The sequence below is a fragment of the Grampus griseus genome, assembly GCF_964374135.1.
Source record: "Grampus griseus genome assembly, chromosome: 6".
Taxonomy (NCBI): Eukaryota; Metazoa; Chordata; class Mammalia; order Artiodactyla; family Delphinidae; genus Grampus; species Grampus griseus.
This window is the reverse complement of record NC_139000.1, coordinates 81,086,367-81,102,817: the sequence shown is the minus strand read 5'-3', so window position 1 is coordinate 81,102,817 and position 16,451 is coordinate 81,086,367. Positions and strand designations below refer to the sequence as shown.

The 16,451-nt window shown below is 38.8% G+C and overlaps 1 protein-coding gene and 1 long non-coding RNA gene across 4 annotated transcripts in view; one reads left to right on the top strand and one right to left on the bottom strand.

Moving 5' to 3' along the window:
* The window catches only part of FRMD3 (FERM domain containing 3), a gene marked incomplete at its 5' end in the record, with an annotated part of 313,706 nt that extends 303,598 nt beyond the window's left edge, over positions 1–10,108 (top strand). For 2 of the 3 annotated variants that reach the window (XM_082657369.1, XM_082657371.1), the window contains one exon: positions 4,637–6,383. In XM_082657369.1, the coding sequence (XP_082513495.1) occupies positions 4,637–5,235 (599 nt within the window). In that variant the 3' untranslated portion in view covers positions 5,236–6,383. Of the gene's footprint in view, positions 1–4,636; positions 6,384–9,902 lie in introns of those variants that run through there. The other variant, XM_082657370.1, reaches the window with a different exon arrangement.
* Positions 3,457–9,423, bottom strand: LOC309824464. Its single transcript, XR_014296934.1, has 3 exons — positions 9,361–9,423; positions 3,887–3,929; positions 3,457–3,560 (listed from the first exon to the last, which is right to left on the bottom strand). It is a non-coding gene; the product is annotated as an uncharacterized lncRNA (long non-coding RNA).
* Positions 10,109–16,451: the final 6,343 nt, after the last annotated feature.

Sequence of the window (16,451 nt, the reverse complement as noted above, 5' to 3'; positions counted from 1 at the left end):
GTGACTCCTTTATCATTACCTTCTTTGTATATTTTTACCATTTTTAGTTTACAGTCTTTTTTTTTAACATCTTTAGTGGAGTATAGTTGCTTTACAGTGGCGTGTGTTAGTTTCTGCTTTATAACAAAGTCAATCAGTTATACATATACATGTGGCCCCATATCTCTTCCCTCTTCCATCTCCCTCCCTCCCACCCTCTCTATCCCACCCCTCTAGGCAGTCACAAAGCACTGAGCTGATCTCCCTGTGCTATGCGGCTGCTTCCCACTAGCTATCTGTTTTATGTTTGGTAGTGTATATATGTCCATGCCACTCTCTCTTTGTCCCAGCTTACCCTTCCCCCTCCCTGTATCAAGTCCATTCTCTATTTTGTCTGATGTAAGTATTGCTACCTCTGCTTTTTTTTTGCCATTTGCTTGAAATATAGTTTTCCATCCCTTCACTCTCAGTCTATGTGTGTCTTTATGTCTAAAGTGAGTTTCTTGTAGGCAGCATATCATTGGATGTTGTTTTTTAATTTATTCAGCCATTCTATGTCTTTTGATTGGAAAATGTAATCCATTTATGTTTAAATTATTAATTTAAAAAAAAGAGCTTACGATTGCCATTTTTTTACTTACTGTCTGGCTGTTTTGTAGATCCATTGTTCCTTGTTTCTTACCGTGCTGTTTCTTATTTTGATGTTTTGTGGTATCAGTATGCTTTGACTTCCTTATCATGTTCCTTTTGTAATTACTACAGGTTTTTCCCTTGTGGTTACCGTGAAGCTTACATAAAAATATCTTAAAATTGTAACACTCCAGTTTAAGCTAATAACAACTTAACTTCAATACAATCCCTGAGCTTTACACTTTTACTTCTCCTCCCCCTCACATTTTAGGTTATTGATATTACAACTTGCTTTTGTTATTGTATAACTAATAACAGATTATTGTAGGTATGGTTATTTTTACATTTGTTTTTTAACTTGTAAACTAGATTTGTAAGTGAATTGAGCACCAGCATTACCGTAGAGAATCTAACTTTGACTATAATACCAGTGAGTTTTACACTGCCTTCTTACTTTTTATGATGTTAATTAGTGTCCTTTCCACTTAACAGACTCCCTTTAGCATTTCTTGTAAGGTAGGTCTAATGGTGATGAATTCCTTCAGTTTTTGTTTGGGAAAGTCTTTATCCCTCCATGTCTGAAGGACAGCTTCGCCAGGTATAGCATTCTTGGTTGACAGTTTCTTTCTTTCAAAATTTTGAATATGTCATGCTATTAGCTTCTGGCCTGAAAAGTTTCTGTTGAGAAATCTGCCAGTAGTCTTATGGGTGCACCCTTACATTAACTTTTTTCTCTTGCTGGTTTTAAAATTCTTTTGTCTTTGACTCTTGACAATTTATATTTATGTCTCAGTAGAGCCCTTTTTGAGTTCAACCTATTTGGGACCCTTTGGGCCTCTTGATGTCTATTTCTCTTCCCAGGTTTGGGAAGTTTTCAGCCATTACTGTCTTTCTTTAATATATTTTCTGTCCTTTTTCTCTTCTCTTTTTGGAATTCCTTTAATACTAATATTGTTTCTTTTCATTGTGTCCTGTTAAGTCCTATGGGCTGAGGCTGGCTTCACTTTTTTTCATTCTTTTTTCTTTTTGCTTCTCTGACTGGATAATTTCAAATATCCTATCTTCCAGGTCACTGATTCTTTCTTCTGCCTGGTTGAGTCTTCTTTTGAAGATCTCTACTGATTTCTTCATTTCAGTTATTATATTTTTCAGCTCTAGGATTTGTTTGGTTTTTAAAAATGGTTTCTGTTTCTTTGTTGAACTTCTCATTTTGCTCATTCATTGCTTTCCTAATTTTGTTTAGTTGTCAGTGTTCTTGTAGTTCACTAAACTTCTTTAAGAGGATTTTTCTGAATTCTTTGACAGTTCATAGATCTCCATTTCTTTAGAGTTATTAGTGCTCTTTTAGTTTCCTTTAGTGTTGTCATATTTACCTGATTTTTCATGGTCCTTGATTCCTTACGCTGGTATTTGTGCATTTGAGTAAATGGTCTCCTCTTCCAGATTTTGCAGATTTGCTTTGGGTTCATCAGCCAGCTCAGTTTGGGTTTCTGGTGTCTGCTATTAGCATCCTTGGGCAGGTGAGACCTGCTATGAGAGTCTATTTTGGGGCAAGGCAACTGTTTAAGCTCTGAGATTGTGGATGGGGGTGTGTGCCACTGGCTGAGAACAGCTGGATAGGACTGAGGGCTTCATTCCATGCCCAACTGAGGCTATAGTTTAGGCTCTTTTGTCTGGATTTTCTGGTCAGGCTTACTAGATGGTCGGGACTAGGAACTATACTCAGCAGTAAATGGGGCTATAAATTAACTTCCCTACCCTGGTAGGGCAACAGGATGGGACCCAGGGCCTGCATGGCTCATTGTTTGGGGACCCAAGTCAGGCAAGAGTGTTTACTGGATATCCTGGTCAGGTGAGACTACCAGTTTTGCTCTGCAGACAGGGGAAGCCATGGGCTATACTTTTGGTTCAAATGCCACTGTTAGGCAGGCCTGTTGGATGGGCTACACAGCTTTCTGTGTTCTCTGGTAAGGTTCCCTGGTCAGATAAGCTGAAGGCTGTATTCAGCAATGAGTCGGGCTATGACTTAGTTTCCCTACGTAAGCTAATTTAGGCACAGTGGGAGAAGCAGCTCCTAGGCCACTCTGTTTGTGGTCTTCAATCAATCTGATCCAGGCCCCAAGTTCCATGGCCAAACTGGACCACTTGCTTTGCTCTAAAAGCAATCAGCTCTGCCTGCCCACCTCTCAGCTCCAGTGTGGCTGGATAATGCAGCTTCCAGGTGTTCTTACCAGCCCTTCCTGTCAGATGGAGCTATGACTCAGCCCTCCTGCCTGGGTAGGACTGGGAGAGCCCACTTCAGGTAACTCCCAAATTTTCCCAAACAGTCTTTCTGGTTGGAAGGGACAGGGATCTAGGATCCACAGTGGGTGGGGTTATGACTCAGTTCTTCTGCCTGGGTGTGAGTAGACCAGGCTCCAGGGCTGTCAAAACTCCTCCTCTGAGGATCTGAATCTGGCAGTCCTTTCCCTGGTTAGATGCACCACCAACTAGATTCTGCATATGAGCACAGCCACTGGTTGGGACTAGTACTTGGCTCTGCAGGTAGGAACTCAGTCTGCCAAGATCTGAGTGCTGACTGTTGGAAGCCCCCCCGCCTCCTCCATCATGAATTCCCAGTGGTTGAGCCCCACAGATTCCCCTGTGATACTGGGGGGTGAAATACAGAGTAAGGGCTCCCATGAAGTGACCCACAATGCTAGGCGGGGAGCTGGATGTCACCCCTGGCTCTCTTTTCCCACTGAAGGAACTGGAGTCTCTGAAGAGATCTCTCAGTGTGATGTTGTGCCAGCCTAGGGGAGAAGCAGTGTGATCAGCATAGCCATTCCTCTTACCCTCCCAATGCAGTCTGTCTTGGTCTCTGTGGTACAAGAGGGTACTTCAGCCTCACTTCCATGTTTTAGGATTTTCTCAGTGATGTCTTGTCCGTGAATGGTTGTTAGTTGTTCTTCCTGTGAGGGGAAGAGAAGTCAGGAACAACCGATGTTGGCATCTTGGTGACATCACTTCCTGTACATCTTGAAGAGAGGAAAATACTGAAATGCATTCATTAAAAGCAGGCTTACAGTTACCTGATGTACTTGGCTACCAATTTGGTATTATACTGTACATCCCTCCCGGGGAAAATTTCTTTGATTCTACCTTTCCTACTAAGAACCCAAGGCTCAAAATTAGGAGAACTGGCCTTAGGCCTGCTATTTGAAGGGTTTCCCATCTATAAAATGAAGGGTTGAGAAATACCTCTCCCCCAATAAAGGTTAAGAAATAATGTCCATACCTTTTGACCAAGCAATTTTTCTTTCAGACATCTGTCCAGTGAGCTGAAACAAGAGGTGATAAAGGCTGTATATGTAAAGATGTCTCATAGCATTCTTTTTTCACAACTGTAAAGCAATCTAAATGTTTGCCAATAGGCAACTATTATTGTATTAACTAAGTAGAAAATTTGGCAACCATTATAAATGCCAGTGGGAGTTTATGTCAACAGAGAAAATGTCTAAGTTAAAATGTTAAAGGAACAAGATGTAAATTTGTTCATACAGATATGATTGCAGTTATATGAAACGAGAAACCACAAAATTGTGCCTAGAATGAAGACTAGAAAAAATACATAACATAATATCCCATTAGATAGTAGACTAATTTTACTACAATACTTTGTTGGATGACAGTGTTGACTTCCAAAAGACACTACTCAAAATTATAATAGTGATTTCTTGTCATTTTGTTCTTGTAAACATGACCAAAGTTGGGGGTTTTCAGACCATAATTGCACATGTAAATATTGTAAATACTGCCGACCATTTGAGCTATTTTGGTTATCTTGGGTTTAACACGTTGACCTTAGAACTTATGGTATAGGATCTATACTAAAAATGACTTTGTTAAAAGTCAGGATTCCACAGAACAATTTCATGGATTCCCTAATTTCCATTCATTAGTTAGTTTTGGTTTGTTTCCATTCACAGATTTTTGTGGAAGAAGAAAACTTGAAATTTAAAATTAAGAAAAATATGTCTCTTTACAGGTGTTCCATTGCCCAAAGAAGATGACATTTCTGCCCCCTTGACCTCCAGCTCACCAGTAAAGGAATCCCATGAGTATGAAGAGCCCTCAAGTGAAGAGGAAGATAAAATAAAAGAAGAGCCCTTGACCATCTCTGAACTGGCATACAACCCAAGTGCCAGCCTGCTCCCTACCCCCATTGATGATGATGAGATTGACATGCTCTTTGACTGTCCATCTAGGCTGGAGTTGGAAAAAGAAGACACAGATTCGTTTGAGGAACTAGAAGCAGATGAAAACGCCTTTTTAATGGCCGAAGAAGAAGAGCTGAAGGAGGCTCACCAAGCTTTGTCATGGAGCTATGACATTCTGAGTGGCCATATTCGGGTGAACCCACTGGTCAAGAGTTTTTCTCGGCTCCTTGTGGTGGGCCTGGGCCTGCTGCTCTTTGTATTCCCCCTGCTCCTCCTCCTTTTGGAGTCAGGTATTGATCTCTCCTTCTTATGTGAAATCCGCCAGACGCCCGAGTTTGAGCAGTTTCACTATGAATACTACTGTCCTCTCAAGGAGTGGGTGGCTGGCAAAGTCAACCTCGTTCTTTACATGCTGGGTTGCTCATAAAGCTCATATCTCATATGACTAAGGGCTATATTCAATACTAGTGATTTCTTTTTTTTTCAGCAAAGGCCTTGTTCTGAATGGTCACAGGACCATCAACAGGTGTTCTTTACTCATAACTGATTATTCAGACCTTTAAGTTAGCTTTCCATAATTCACTGCAAGTAAATAAGTTTAAATCAAATACAGTTATTTTAGTTACAGGTCAGGAAGATGGCCTCTAAATAACCAAAAATATGTTTATTTTTTATTATAGTACAGACATACTCTTTATCTATTATAATAAATTGAGCTGAATTAGATTTCCTCCTTTTTTAATAGTTAACACCATTATAAGCTATGAGGTTCAGAATCCGAGTTTTAGTAAAAACCCAAGAGAAACTTTTTTGAATATAATCCTTAGCGAAAACAATGTTCTCTAACCAATGCCTATACAACTAAATTTATGCTGGGCTTTTGTTTTTGTTTTTTTAAAAATATTTTTATGTGTTCAAAATATTTTGGTAAATTTTTAGCAAAAAAAAAAAAAAAAGAAGCCTCCTGGAGTTATTTAAGTGTACAGATTGTAAGGCTAATGCACAAAGGGTATGTCAGGAATTTTTTAATGTTTTGGCACTGGTTTGTTTTTTAAACTATTTTTGGCTGAACATAATTTGTTGTTACCTGCATATGAGATAGAAAATAGGTAGAAAAACACTGTAGAAAGTAAGCTTCTGAAACGGATGATGGAACTGTAGGAAGTAGAAATTGAGAGCATCAAGTGGACACAGGGTCCATTTTTCAAAGTATTTGGACAAGATGATTTGTTACTTTCATTTGCATCCTGTCCATATATTTTGGTTCTGGAAATAGAATGTTTTTAAAATAAAGTGAAACTTTAAAGGAAAAAAGTTTAAAGGAGATGCTAGTTAATTGCATATTATTGTACATTAACCCAAGAGTGGAAGCAGATGGGAATTGGACAACTGGTAAGTTGCAAAACAAGAGTTCTGGTGAGGCTGGCAGGCAAGTGATGGTAGACAAATGATCTATTTTATGAAAGTGATGGTGATGCAAGGTATTGGATGATGTAAAGAACAGTATACTCACTGTCCAAGTTGACATGAATATGTTTAAGTGGATCTAAATAAAAGTGGAGAAACTTGAAGGCACGTTTTTTGGTCGCTCATGCCATTCATTGAGATTCTGTGGAAGAAACTTTAAAAGGTGTGTGTGTGTGTGTGTGTGTGTGTGTGTGAGAAAGAGAGAAAAAGAGTGAGAAAGAGTGTGAAGAGAATGGATTTTGGCTTTTTGATAAATGCCTATGATCGTTCTTTGTGGCGGTCATTATACTCTTTTCCTTTCCTGGTTTCCTTAAGATTTTAACTCATTCATAATTGGGGCTCTCATTAAGAAAGTGGAAGGGACTCAACTCATTAGATAATATACCATTTCAGCTTGGGTGAAGTAGTGAAATGACTCCCTAACTAGACAGTAGGTGGGACAAATGCTCTAGTACCTTCCTTCATACCATTAAATCCATGACAGAAAGGTTCTGAGGCTTTCCATGCACGGTACTTACCAATACCGTGAAAGAAAAGAGTATGGAGCTTAGGGCATAGAGCATAGGGATTTCTCCATAGATTGTAAATGAAGGCATGGAATATTTTCAAAGGGATTGGGCTGCCTATAATCTCTCCCTAACTCCAAGTCTATCATTAACATAATCTCCAAATTGGCCATTCCAGTACGACTCATTCATGGAGATCTAAGTGCTTTATTAGACATTTAATTTTGTAAATAAGTTTTAAAAGTCAGCTCATGAAGCCTTCAGTTGAGCAAACTATAGTATAATTTGCTATTAAGTTTATAGCATGTTCTTTCTTGTGCATTGAGTGATTGATTTTGCTTTTTAATAAAGAATATTTGATACCTGAAATTCGATACCAAGGTAGAAGTATATTTTCTATAGGTTATTTGGAAAGTTTGCAAATGGCCTCCTTTGAAGCTGAAGATTTTTTCCCCCCTTGTTTATGACTTACAGTCATACTTTCTTACATAAGGGTACTCCAGTGTAGTCTGCACAAAATTAGTTCCCTCTTCTAATCATGCTTCAAATCATTTTCTTTGAAGTTCTAACCATAACAAATCATCTAGCCCTTGCCATTTTACACTAATATTAAATAATATTTTTTAAACTAGGGAATTAATATATTAGCCATCATAAAACATTGAAAAATACTGACACAATAAGTATCACATAGTCCAGCCAAGCAGCTTTATAGTAAGGAATATTAAATATATAATTTTAACGTTTCTAGCTAACATCTCTTTCTCTTAGGCAAAAACTTCAGTATTGAATAGAAATGTTTTTAAGTGAAAGAGTTGAGAGGATAGGGTCTGCAGAATTTAAACAATAGCTACCAAAAGTAAAACTTGGATCCCGAAATGCCATTTTGTAGGGATAGAATCAGAGTCTTTTGAAATATCTGCTTAAGTTTTCTTAGAAGACAGTCACCAGTTGCCTAAATCAAATGAGGAAGAGACTGCTTCCAAAGATGGAGAATATATAATACAGTAAGATACAGAACTCAAAGCAAGTGTGTGAGTATATGTATATTCCATATTATTGGTATATGTGTTTATATATGAATCTGTATATATGTGTGTATTTGTATACACACAACTGATATGCCCTTCATACATAGTTGTTTTTCTCCAGTTGAGGAATTTGTGACATGTTATTCCTTTTCCCTCTCGGACATCATAGTGGATAAAACCCACAGTCTCAAAGGTTTCAGTTTTCCATGAAAACTACCATTTGTGTACATTTGTGGTTTTATACACACACACATATGGCAAATACATATACACACACAATCTTGTCTTTAGTGCTAATGCAAGTTGGATCATGAAAAAAACGTAGGTGAAGTATCGTGTATTTCTGTCCGTGCTTGGAACATATTGTAAAATGTTATGTATCTGGAATATATTTTGTGGTTTGTCTACTATTTATAAAGACAACTCTGAAGAAGTCAAAATGAATTGATTTCATTGAAATACTAGAGAGTTGGGGGCCATGTTACCTGTGATTGGAGCCTTTGTATAGTGAAATTTGCATTTCTGTGTCAACATCCAGATTGTTTTATATGTTAATATGGTGGCAGGAATCCCTAATAAAAAATACTCTGGGGAAAAATGTTTCTGCAATCATTTAGTTTTATTCAAAGTGAAGTTGTATAAATAGTCCATTGGAAACTACAGAAAGGTGCCATCTGCTACCATGAAATGAGGTCACCCTTGAATGGTGATAGTAGGGGAAAAAAAAAAAAAATCACAGGTAATGGATGCGATTAACCCTTCCTTTGCAGAAGTCACCCAGGCTCAAAGGAAAACTATTGAGTGCGCTAGAAATGCACCCAAATATAAAAGACAGCTGTAGTTTAATTAGGGGCATCAAGATAGAAAGAAATAGAAAAGCACAGAAAAAAAAAACAGAAAAGGGGTGTTCTGTATGGCAGGCAGGAGGAAGGATTTCAGAGTGCAGCAGTTAGTATGTTCTCACTTCCTGTGCCAAAGAGAGCTACCTCAGACTCAGCTCTGCAACTTTGCCATTCAACTTCTATCTGTTCACGGGCCCTGGAAGAATCTTGCTATTCTACTCCTGTCATCCCCTCCATGCATGGCCTAAAAGGACCTCCACTTTGCTTTGGCCCATAGCTAACAACTCCACACCTAACAGTTAAATCAGAAGGTGTTAGTTACTCTGAATGGAATAAAAGGGACTTTCTTTACTACAGGAACACCATAGGTGTCCAGCTGAATTGTACCCTAGCTGTGGTGGCCTAGTCAAGTTTTTTTTTTTCTTTTCAGTTTTATCGAGATATAATTGACATATACCAGTATATTATTTTTAGATATACAACATAATGATTTGATATACGTATATATTGCAAAATGATTACCATAATAAGTTTAGTCAATGTCCATCACCTCACGTAGTTAAATTTTTTTTTTCTTGTGATGAGAACTTTTAAGATTGCTGACTCTTAGTAACTTGCAGACATACGATACAGAATCGTTAACAGAGTCACCAAGCTGTGTATTACATCCCCAGGACTTATGCATCTTAAAATTAGGAATTTGTACCTTTTGATCGCCTTCATCCATTTCACCCATCCGGGGGTTGGCGGGTGGGCGAAGTCTGTCAAGTTCTTCCTCAGCAGTCCTCAGGGGTCTGAGCTCCAGAGCACAGGAAAGAAAAGGAATTCAGTGGTCAGTGTTCAGGTGTGAGGTATCAGGAGTCAGTCCCGAGCCAGCACCTGTTTGTGTTAGTGGCTGCACACTGGGAGGCTCACACAAAATGGCCTTTGGCCACTTGTTCACTGAGCAGCCCAGGCTCCTAACCCAGCCTCACCTCGTGGGAGAAACCCTTTTCCTTATTCATACACTCCTTGCTCAGCCGATTAGGGTAAAGCTCTCCTAACTACATTTCAGCTTGGAAGGAAAGGACTGGGGAGAAGCTTCCACCTGGGTGACCTCGGGATGGTTGTGGTTGATGAACTTGAGACTCTTGGGGCCGCCTTTCTCTACTGGGTGGAGATAATGTGCTAAAGGACCCTGCTTACTTGTCCTCCTGCTTCTCTCTCTCTCTCTCTCTCTTTCTCTTGGACCTGCTTTTGGGCTTCCAGTCTCCATGCCGTAAACAGACCCAGCAGGACCTGCCTGTGGTGGGCCCACCCAGGACTCAGCTCTCCACGTTCCAGCCTCGGTCTGTGGCAGGGTGGGTAAGTTTGGTGAGCCCCACCCACTGCCCTCAGCTGTCACCACTTCAGAGAGGATGAAAGAAGCCTCGCTTGGGCCTCAGATCCCAGCTGTGCTCTTCAATTCATCAATAAAGCCGATTTTAATCCTCTTCTGGCCATGTGTCTGTTGTCTATGGGGAAGTGGGGCATGAGATGGGGAGTGGTGCAGGATTCACACTAAGTACACGCAAGACTGTTTAGATCTGTCACTTCCAGTGTTGCAAGCGAGGAAGGAGTCGGGGAGGCTGCTCCCGGCTGAACCTCAGGCATCAGAGGATGTCTGCCACTGACATCGGCCCTGACAGCCCTTGTAGATGGGTGAGGGAACTTGGGACATAATATTAGAAAAGAACAGAGGATTGCTTGGAACCACACATCCTTCTTCTTTACCTGTAGCTGATGCTGATCCCAAATATCTCTTTGGAAAGAGAACCCAAGCCGCTTTCCTGGTTGCAAAGGAAAACCCTTAGTAGGACACAGGATATGCTTTGTGTAGATACCAAGTATTAAAACCTGTCTTGCCAATTACTGTAGTTCCTCCAGCTAACATGGCTCACCTTGATCTCCTCATCCACAAGAATTATGATTTTGATAATTCCAAGGGTTCTGAGCTTTCCAAGGAGACTATACACTTCAAGGGAGGGAACGTACTGACAAACGAACATTGGTTTCCACTCTGGCAGTTATATTCTTCGTAATAAGTTAAAAACACAGCATCCTGGTTTAGGGATCAGTCTCCTGTCATTTCCTCGATGTGAATCGGCTCGCTCCCATGCTCAATCAGCCTCAGTGTCCTGATAACCCTTGTGCTGGTTCTGTAAAGCTGCAAACCAGACCCTGAACAGTGGTGGCCACAGAGAGGTACTACTCCCTGGTTCTAAGGGTTTATGTATAATTTATTGTCCAAACCGGGACTCTTTTTGAGAGTGAAAGGGGGTGTTTTTAGTGACTATGTCACAGCAATGGGTGTTAACTAGGACTTTTCTAGACACTCTATCTGTAGGGCTTTGCCTCATCCGCTAGGTGCCCTCTTTCAACAATTCTTCCAGCTCGTTTCCTCTAAAATATTGACAAGGTGAAATAGGAAAGGATTACTGCCCTATAGTCATAGATCTACTACTTGCCATAAAGAATCAGATTAAAAGGCACCAAAAGTAATTGTATCATGGGTTTTTGTGTGAGACGATAAATTACACAAATTATTTTAAATGAGCCTTCTGGCATTGAATATTTAATGCTACACACTCAATTTGTTTACCATTTGTAATGTTGAATTTCTTGTTTAATGGGAAGCAGGTAGAGAGTTAGAATAATCTCAAGGTTGCTTTTACCTCCATAGTCATGAGCTTGACATTTCTGATCAGCACATACACAGCGATGATGATCAGCTTAACTATGAGCAACAGGGTCACACTAAGTACACTCAAGACTGATTTATGCCCAAACCAACTTGCTAATTTATAATGAGAAGTGTCAGTCAGCTTTGCACTTACTTGATGCTGGATACTCCATGCATGATATTGCTAGAACATCAGCTGTAACGTGAACCAAACACTATTAACAAGTCCAAGGAATCATAGCTAGAAAGCTGCCTCTCAGGGAAGTCTGCCCCAAAGGACCATGCCTGTCTCAGAAGGGCTAGGGAGGCATTATATACATTTCACTCTAAATCTCCCATTGTTGCAAATTTCTTGTGGCAGAGGCTGGCAGGGGATCTCCAAAACCATTTCTTCTTTATGCTGTGCACAGAATTAGACTACATTTCCCAGCCCTCATGTACGTAGGTATGGTCGTATTCCTGAATTCTGGCCATTGGAATTTGAATGGGAAGTGACCTGTAGCACTTCTAAGCCCTGGACTGTGTGTGAGCCTTTATGTGCCACTGGATGTCGATACCTGCCAGCAACTTAGATCCTTGAATGACTGTGATGCAGAGCACCCTACACCTCACCCTAAACCTGACCCACCTTAGACTGTTACTTGAGCAACAAAGTCTTACCTGGCAATTTCCATGTCCGTTATTGTCACCACGCCGTCTCCCATCACTCAAGTTGTCCAAGTCTCTTGGGGAAGGAAAGTACAGCTGACAGCAGCTATAGGAACTGCCCAGGACTGGAGTGTCCCAGAAGGTTCCACTGGACAATCCCTGTGCTTGAGAGTGCAAAAAGAAGGGTTAGGGCCTACTTTTGGTGCTAATATATCTTGTCACTCTTGCTTTCAGGGGCTCAGTTGGAATCTCACGTAATTAGAGCCCAAAGTAGCCCACCCTCATAGGCAAAATGACCCCTGACTGAGAACTACTGGATTCAGGAATGGTTTCATGGACACATGTGTGACCTGTGAACTTGGACAAGGCCCTGCTCTCAAAGGTTTTGTTTAGTGCCCTGCTCTCACATCTTGAAATTCTTAATAATAATATCTTGGAACCTGTGTTACGTAACTGTAGTCCAATGGGACAACAAAATGTGCAGGAGATCAGGCAGGCAACAATGGGCACCACGCATGCTGAGCGTTTAGTCTGAGCACGAGGCATACACACACACACATACACTGGGCAGTCTGAGACCCCAGGGGTCCCTGCGGGGACTCTGCGCACCAGTGGAAGCTGGCCCTGGGAGAAAGGAGGTGTTCCCTAGGGACAGCACTGTAACCTGTGGTGGAGGGCCTGCTTGCCAATCAGTCCCTGGAGCCCATCTCTGAAGTATCTGCACAGATATTTTTTTTTTCTAAAAACTTTAGTTACTTATTTAATCCTCACAATAATCCTATGAGGTAGGAACTATTATTTTTTTTTAAGATTTTTAAAAAGAATTTTAAAGTCCTGTTGAATTTGTTACAATATTGCTTCTGTTTTATGTTTCGGTTTTTTGGCCACAGGGCATGTGGGATCTTAGCCCCTGACCAAGGCTCGAACCCACACCCCCTGCATTGGAAGGCGAAGTCTTAACCACTGAACCACCAGGGAAGTCCCAGGAACTATTATTATTATCTCCTTTTTTTAATTAAATTTTTTAAACTGAGGTATAATTGACATACAACATTATGTTTGTTTCAGGTGTACAAAATAATAATTTGATATTTGTACATACTGCAAAATGATCACCACAATAATTCTGGTTAACATCTGTCACCATACATAATTTTTTTTCTTGCATCAGTGCAGATATTAACTCTGTGGTCTGAGCGCTGGGACAAGATCTGCCACCACTTAGGCAGTACACTTTGTCATTAACTAATTACAACATGAAGTGGACACATGGATATTTCAATAAACTATATCAGAGACTAATTAGGATTCTTCAAAGAATTTAGAATCTCTGGTTTTGAAAACCACTGCAACATTGCACAATAAATATCCAAAGGCTTGGAAATAGAAATTAAATTTAAAGATCCTCACATTTCACAGAAAAAGGCACTATTTTCATATAAAAACTTGCATGGACCAATTATCAACAAATAGATGACTGTAACATTATTTTTCCTTGTGATTGAAGATACATTGTTAGAAATCAACAGGCATTTAAAATTCCATACAAATCATGAAACCACTTTCAGCTTCTTGTACAACCTCCAGAAGTTACAGGAAATGTCAGAGGAAACAGTAAAATGCTATTATATTTATTAACATTTAAACCTAAATTCAGAATTACAGAAAACTGATTTGTAAGAAGAGTTAAAACATTTTAGAAAAAATTTTCTACAAGAAGCATCAGTTCTAAGATATATTTGAATTTATATTTCAAAATAATTGATAACTTTATTCTAATGTTACAGCCTATGAAATACTCTTAAAATTACCAATAACAGTTGCATCAACAGAGATGCTTTTCAAAATTAAAAATTATCAAAAATTATTTGTTTAGAGTGACTGATGTTACTTTCAATTATACCAATTGAAAATGAAGTTGCTAGAAGAAGTTTTAATGGCCTAATAAATGAATTTGCAGAAAAGTGAAACCTAAAAAATTATGTTACGATCAATCAAGATATATCTATATTGATATATAGATATAATAGAGTATCATTATCTATTGTATTATACAAAATCATGGCACCAAACTATTGTTTTTTGCAATTTGTGACATTACTTGTTGTAACATAAATGTTATTACTCATCTATCACTATTACTCTTTCATGTTTTATAATAAAATATTTTCAAAAGAAAAACCTTTATATTTTGTACCTTTAACTGCACTTTCCCCCTGTATTTTGAAAAAGGGGCTCCACGTTATAACTTTTACACTGGGCCCTGCAAATTATGTCACTGACCTTGACTGTGTTAAAAGAATGGAGGGAGGGAACACTGGAAGAGAATCCTTTAATGACTAGAACTGAAGATTTAAGTGTGAAAGTCAAATGCATATGGCTAATTTTTCCTTCTTTGAAGAATTTAAAACCATTTAACTGATAAAGAGTCTATCTTACAGAAAAGAATTCTTCTTTCTTTATAAAGATAAGAAGTGGGGAGCTATCTTTTTGTTAATATTTTTATTTTCTCAAACTTTGGTGATTAGACTGGGTTAAATAAGGTGGCTCTAACTGAAAGAGAATGGGTAAAAATTAAAACTCAGCATCTAGGATTTGGTAAAGCCTTTTCTTGTACATTTCTGTGTGAGAAAGTAAATGATCCAAATGACAGTGTGACAAATCCTTCTGCAGGTCAGATCATTACCAATTATTTCCTTTAAATAAAATTGAAATAATAGCTAGTTGAATCAATGAAACCAAAAGCTGATTCTTTGAAAGGAATCAATAAAATTGGTAAGCTTCTAGTCAGGCTAACTAAAAAAAAGAGCGGGAAGAGGGCTTCCCTGGTGGCGCAGTGGTTGAGAGTCTGCCTGCTGATGCAGGGGATGCGGGTTCGTGCCCCGGTCCGGGAGGATCCCACATGACGCGGAGAGGCTGGGCCCGTGAACCATGGCCACTGAGCATGCGCATCCGGAGCCTGTGCTCCGCAACGGAAGAGGCCACAACAGTGAGAGGCCCGCGTACTGCAAAAAAAAAAAAAAAAAAAAAAAAGAGCAGAAGAGAGAAGACACAAATTACCAATATCAGAAATGGAAAGGGGACATCATCACAGATCTCATGGACATTAAAAAGATAATGAAGGAATACTATGAACAACACTGTGCCCACAAATTAAAGCAGATGAAACAGACAAATGTCTTGAAAGAAATCTGCTAAAAGTCACAAAAGAATATAATAGATAATCTGAGTAGGCCTATGTCTATTAAAGAAATCAAATAAGTAAAATCACCTTTCAAAACAGAAAGCACCTGGCCCAGATAGGTTCACTGGTGAATTCTACCAAAACTGTAATGAAGAAATTGTACCAATTCTCTACAATCTCTCTCAGAGTTTAGAAGCAAAGGGAATACCTTCCAAATCATTTTATGAGGTCAGCAACACCCTGAGACTAAAACCAAAGATATTGTAAGAAAACTACACACCAATATCTCTCATGAGCACAGATATAAAAATCAACAAAATATTAGCAAACTTAATGCAACAATGGATAAAAACAATTATATACCATGACTAAGGGGGGTTTATCCCCAGTATGCAAAGCTGGCTCAACATCCAAAATCAGTTAATGTAATCTATCACATCAATAGGCTAGAAAAGAAAAATTACATAATCATATTAATAGATTGAGAAAAAAATTTGACAAAATTCAACACTCATTAATGATAGAAATAGAGGGGAACTTCCTCAACTTGATAAAGAATATCTATAAAGAATCTATAACTAACATTACATGTAATGGTGAGAAATTTGAAGCTTTCCCACTAAGAACAGGTACTAGGCAAGATTATCCCCTCTCAGCACTCCTTTTCAACATCAAACTGGCAGTTCTAGCTAATGCTATAAGACGTGGAAAGGAAAAAAAATGTATAGAGATTGGGAAGGAAGACATAAAATTGTCTTTGTTCTCAGATGACATGACTGTCTGCGTAAAAATCCTAAAGAATGACAAAAACATCTTTTGGAAGTAATAGGCAAATAGAGCAAGAAAACAGGATACAAGGTTTATATACAAGTTGATTTCTTTCCTATATATCAGCAATGGACAAGTGGAATTTGAAACTAAAAATATAATACCATTTACATTATCACTCCCCCAAATAAAATACTTAGGTATAAATATAACGAAGTATGTACAAGATCTATATGAGGAAAACTACAAATTCTGATGAATGGAATCAAATAACAACTTAAATAAATGGAGATATTCCATGTTTATGGATAGGAACACTCAATATTGTCAAGGTGTCAATTCTTACCAACTTGATCTATAGATTCAATGCAATAGCAATGAAAATCCCAGCAAGTTATTTTATGATATTGACAAACTGATTCTGAAGTTTATACGGAGAGAAAAAAGACCCAGAATAGGCAATACAATATTGAAGGAAAAGAACAAAGTTGGCTGA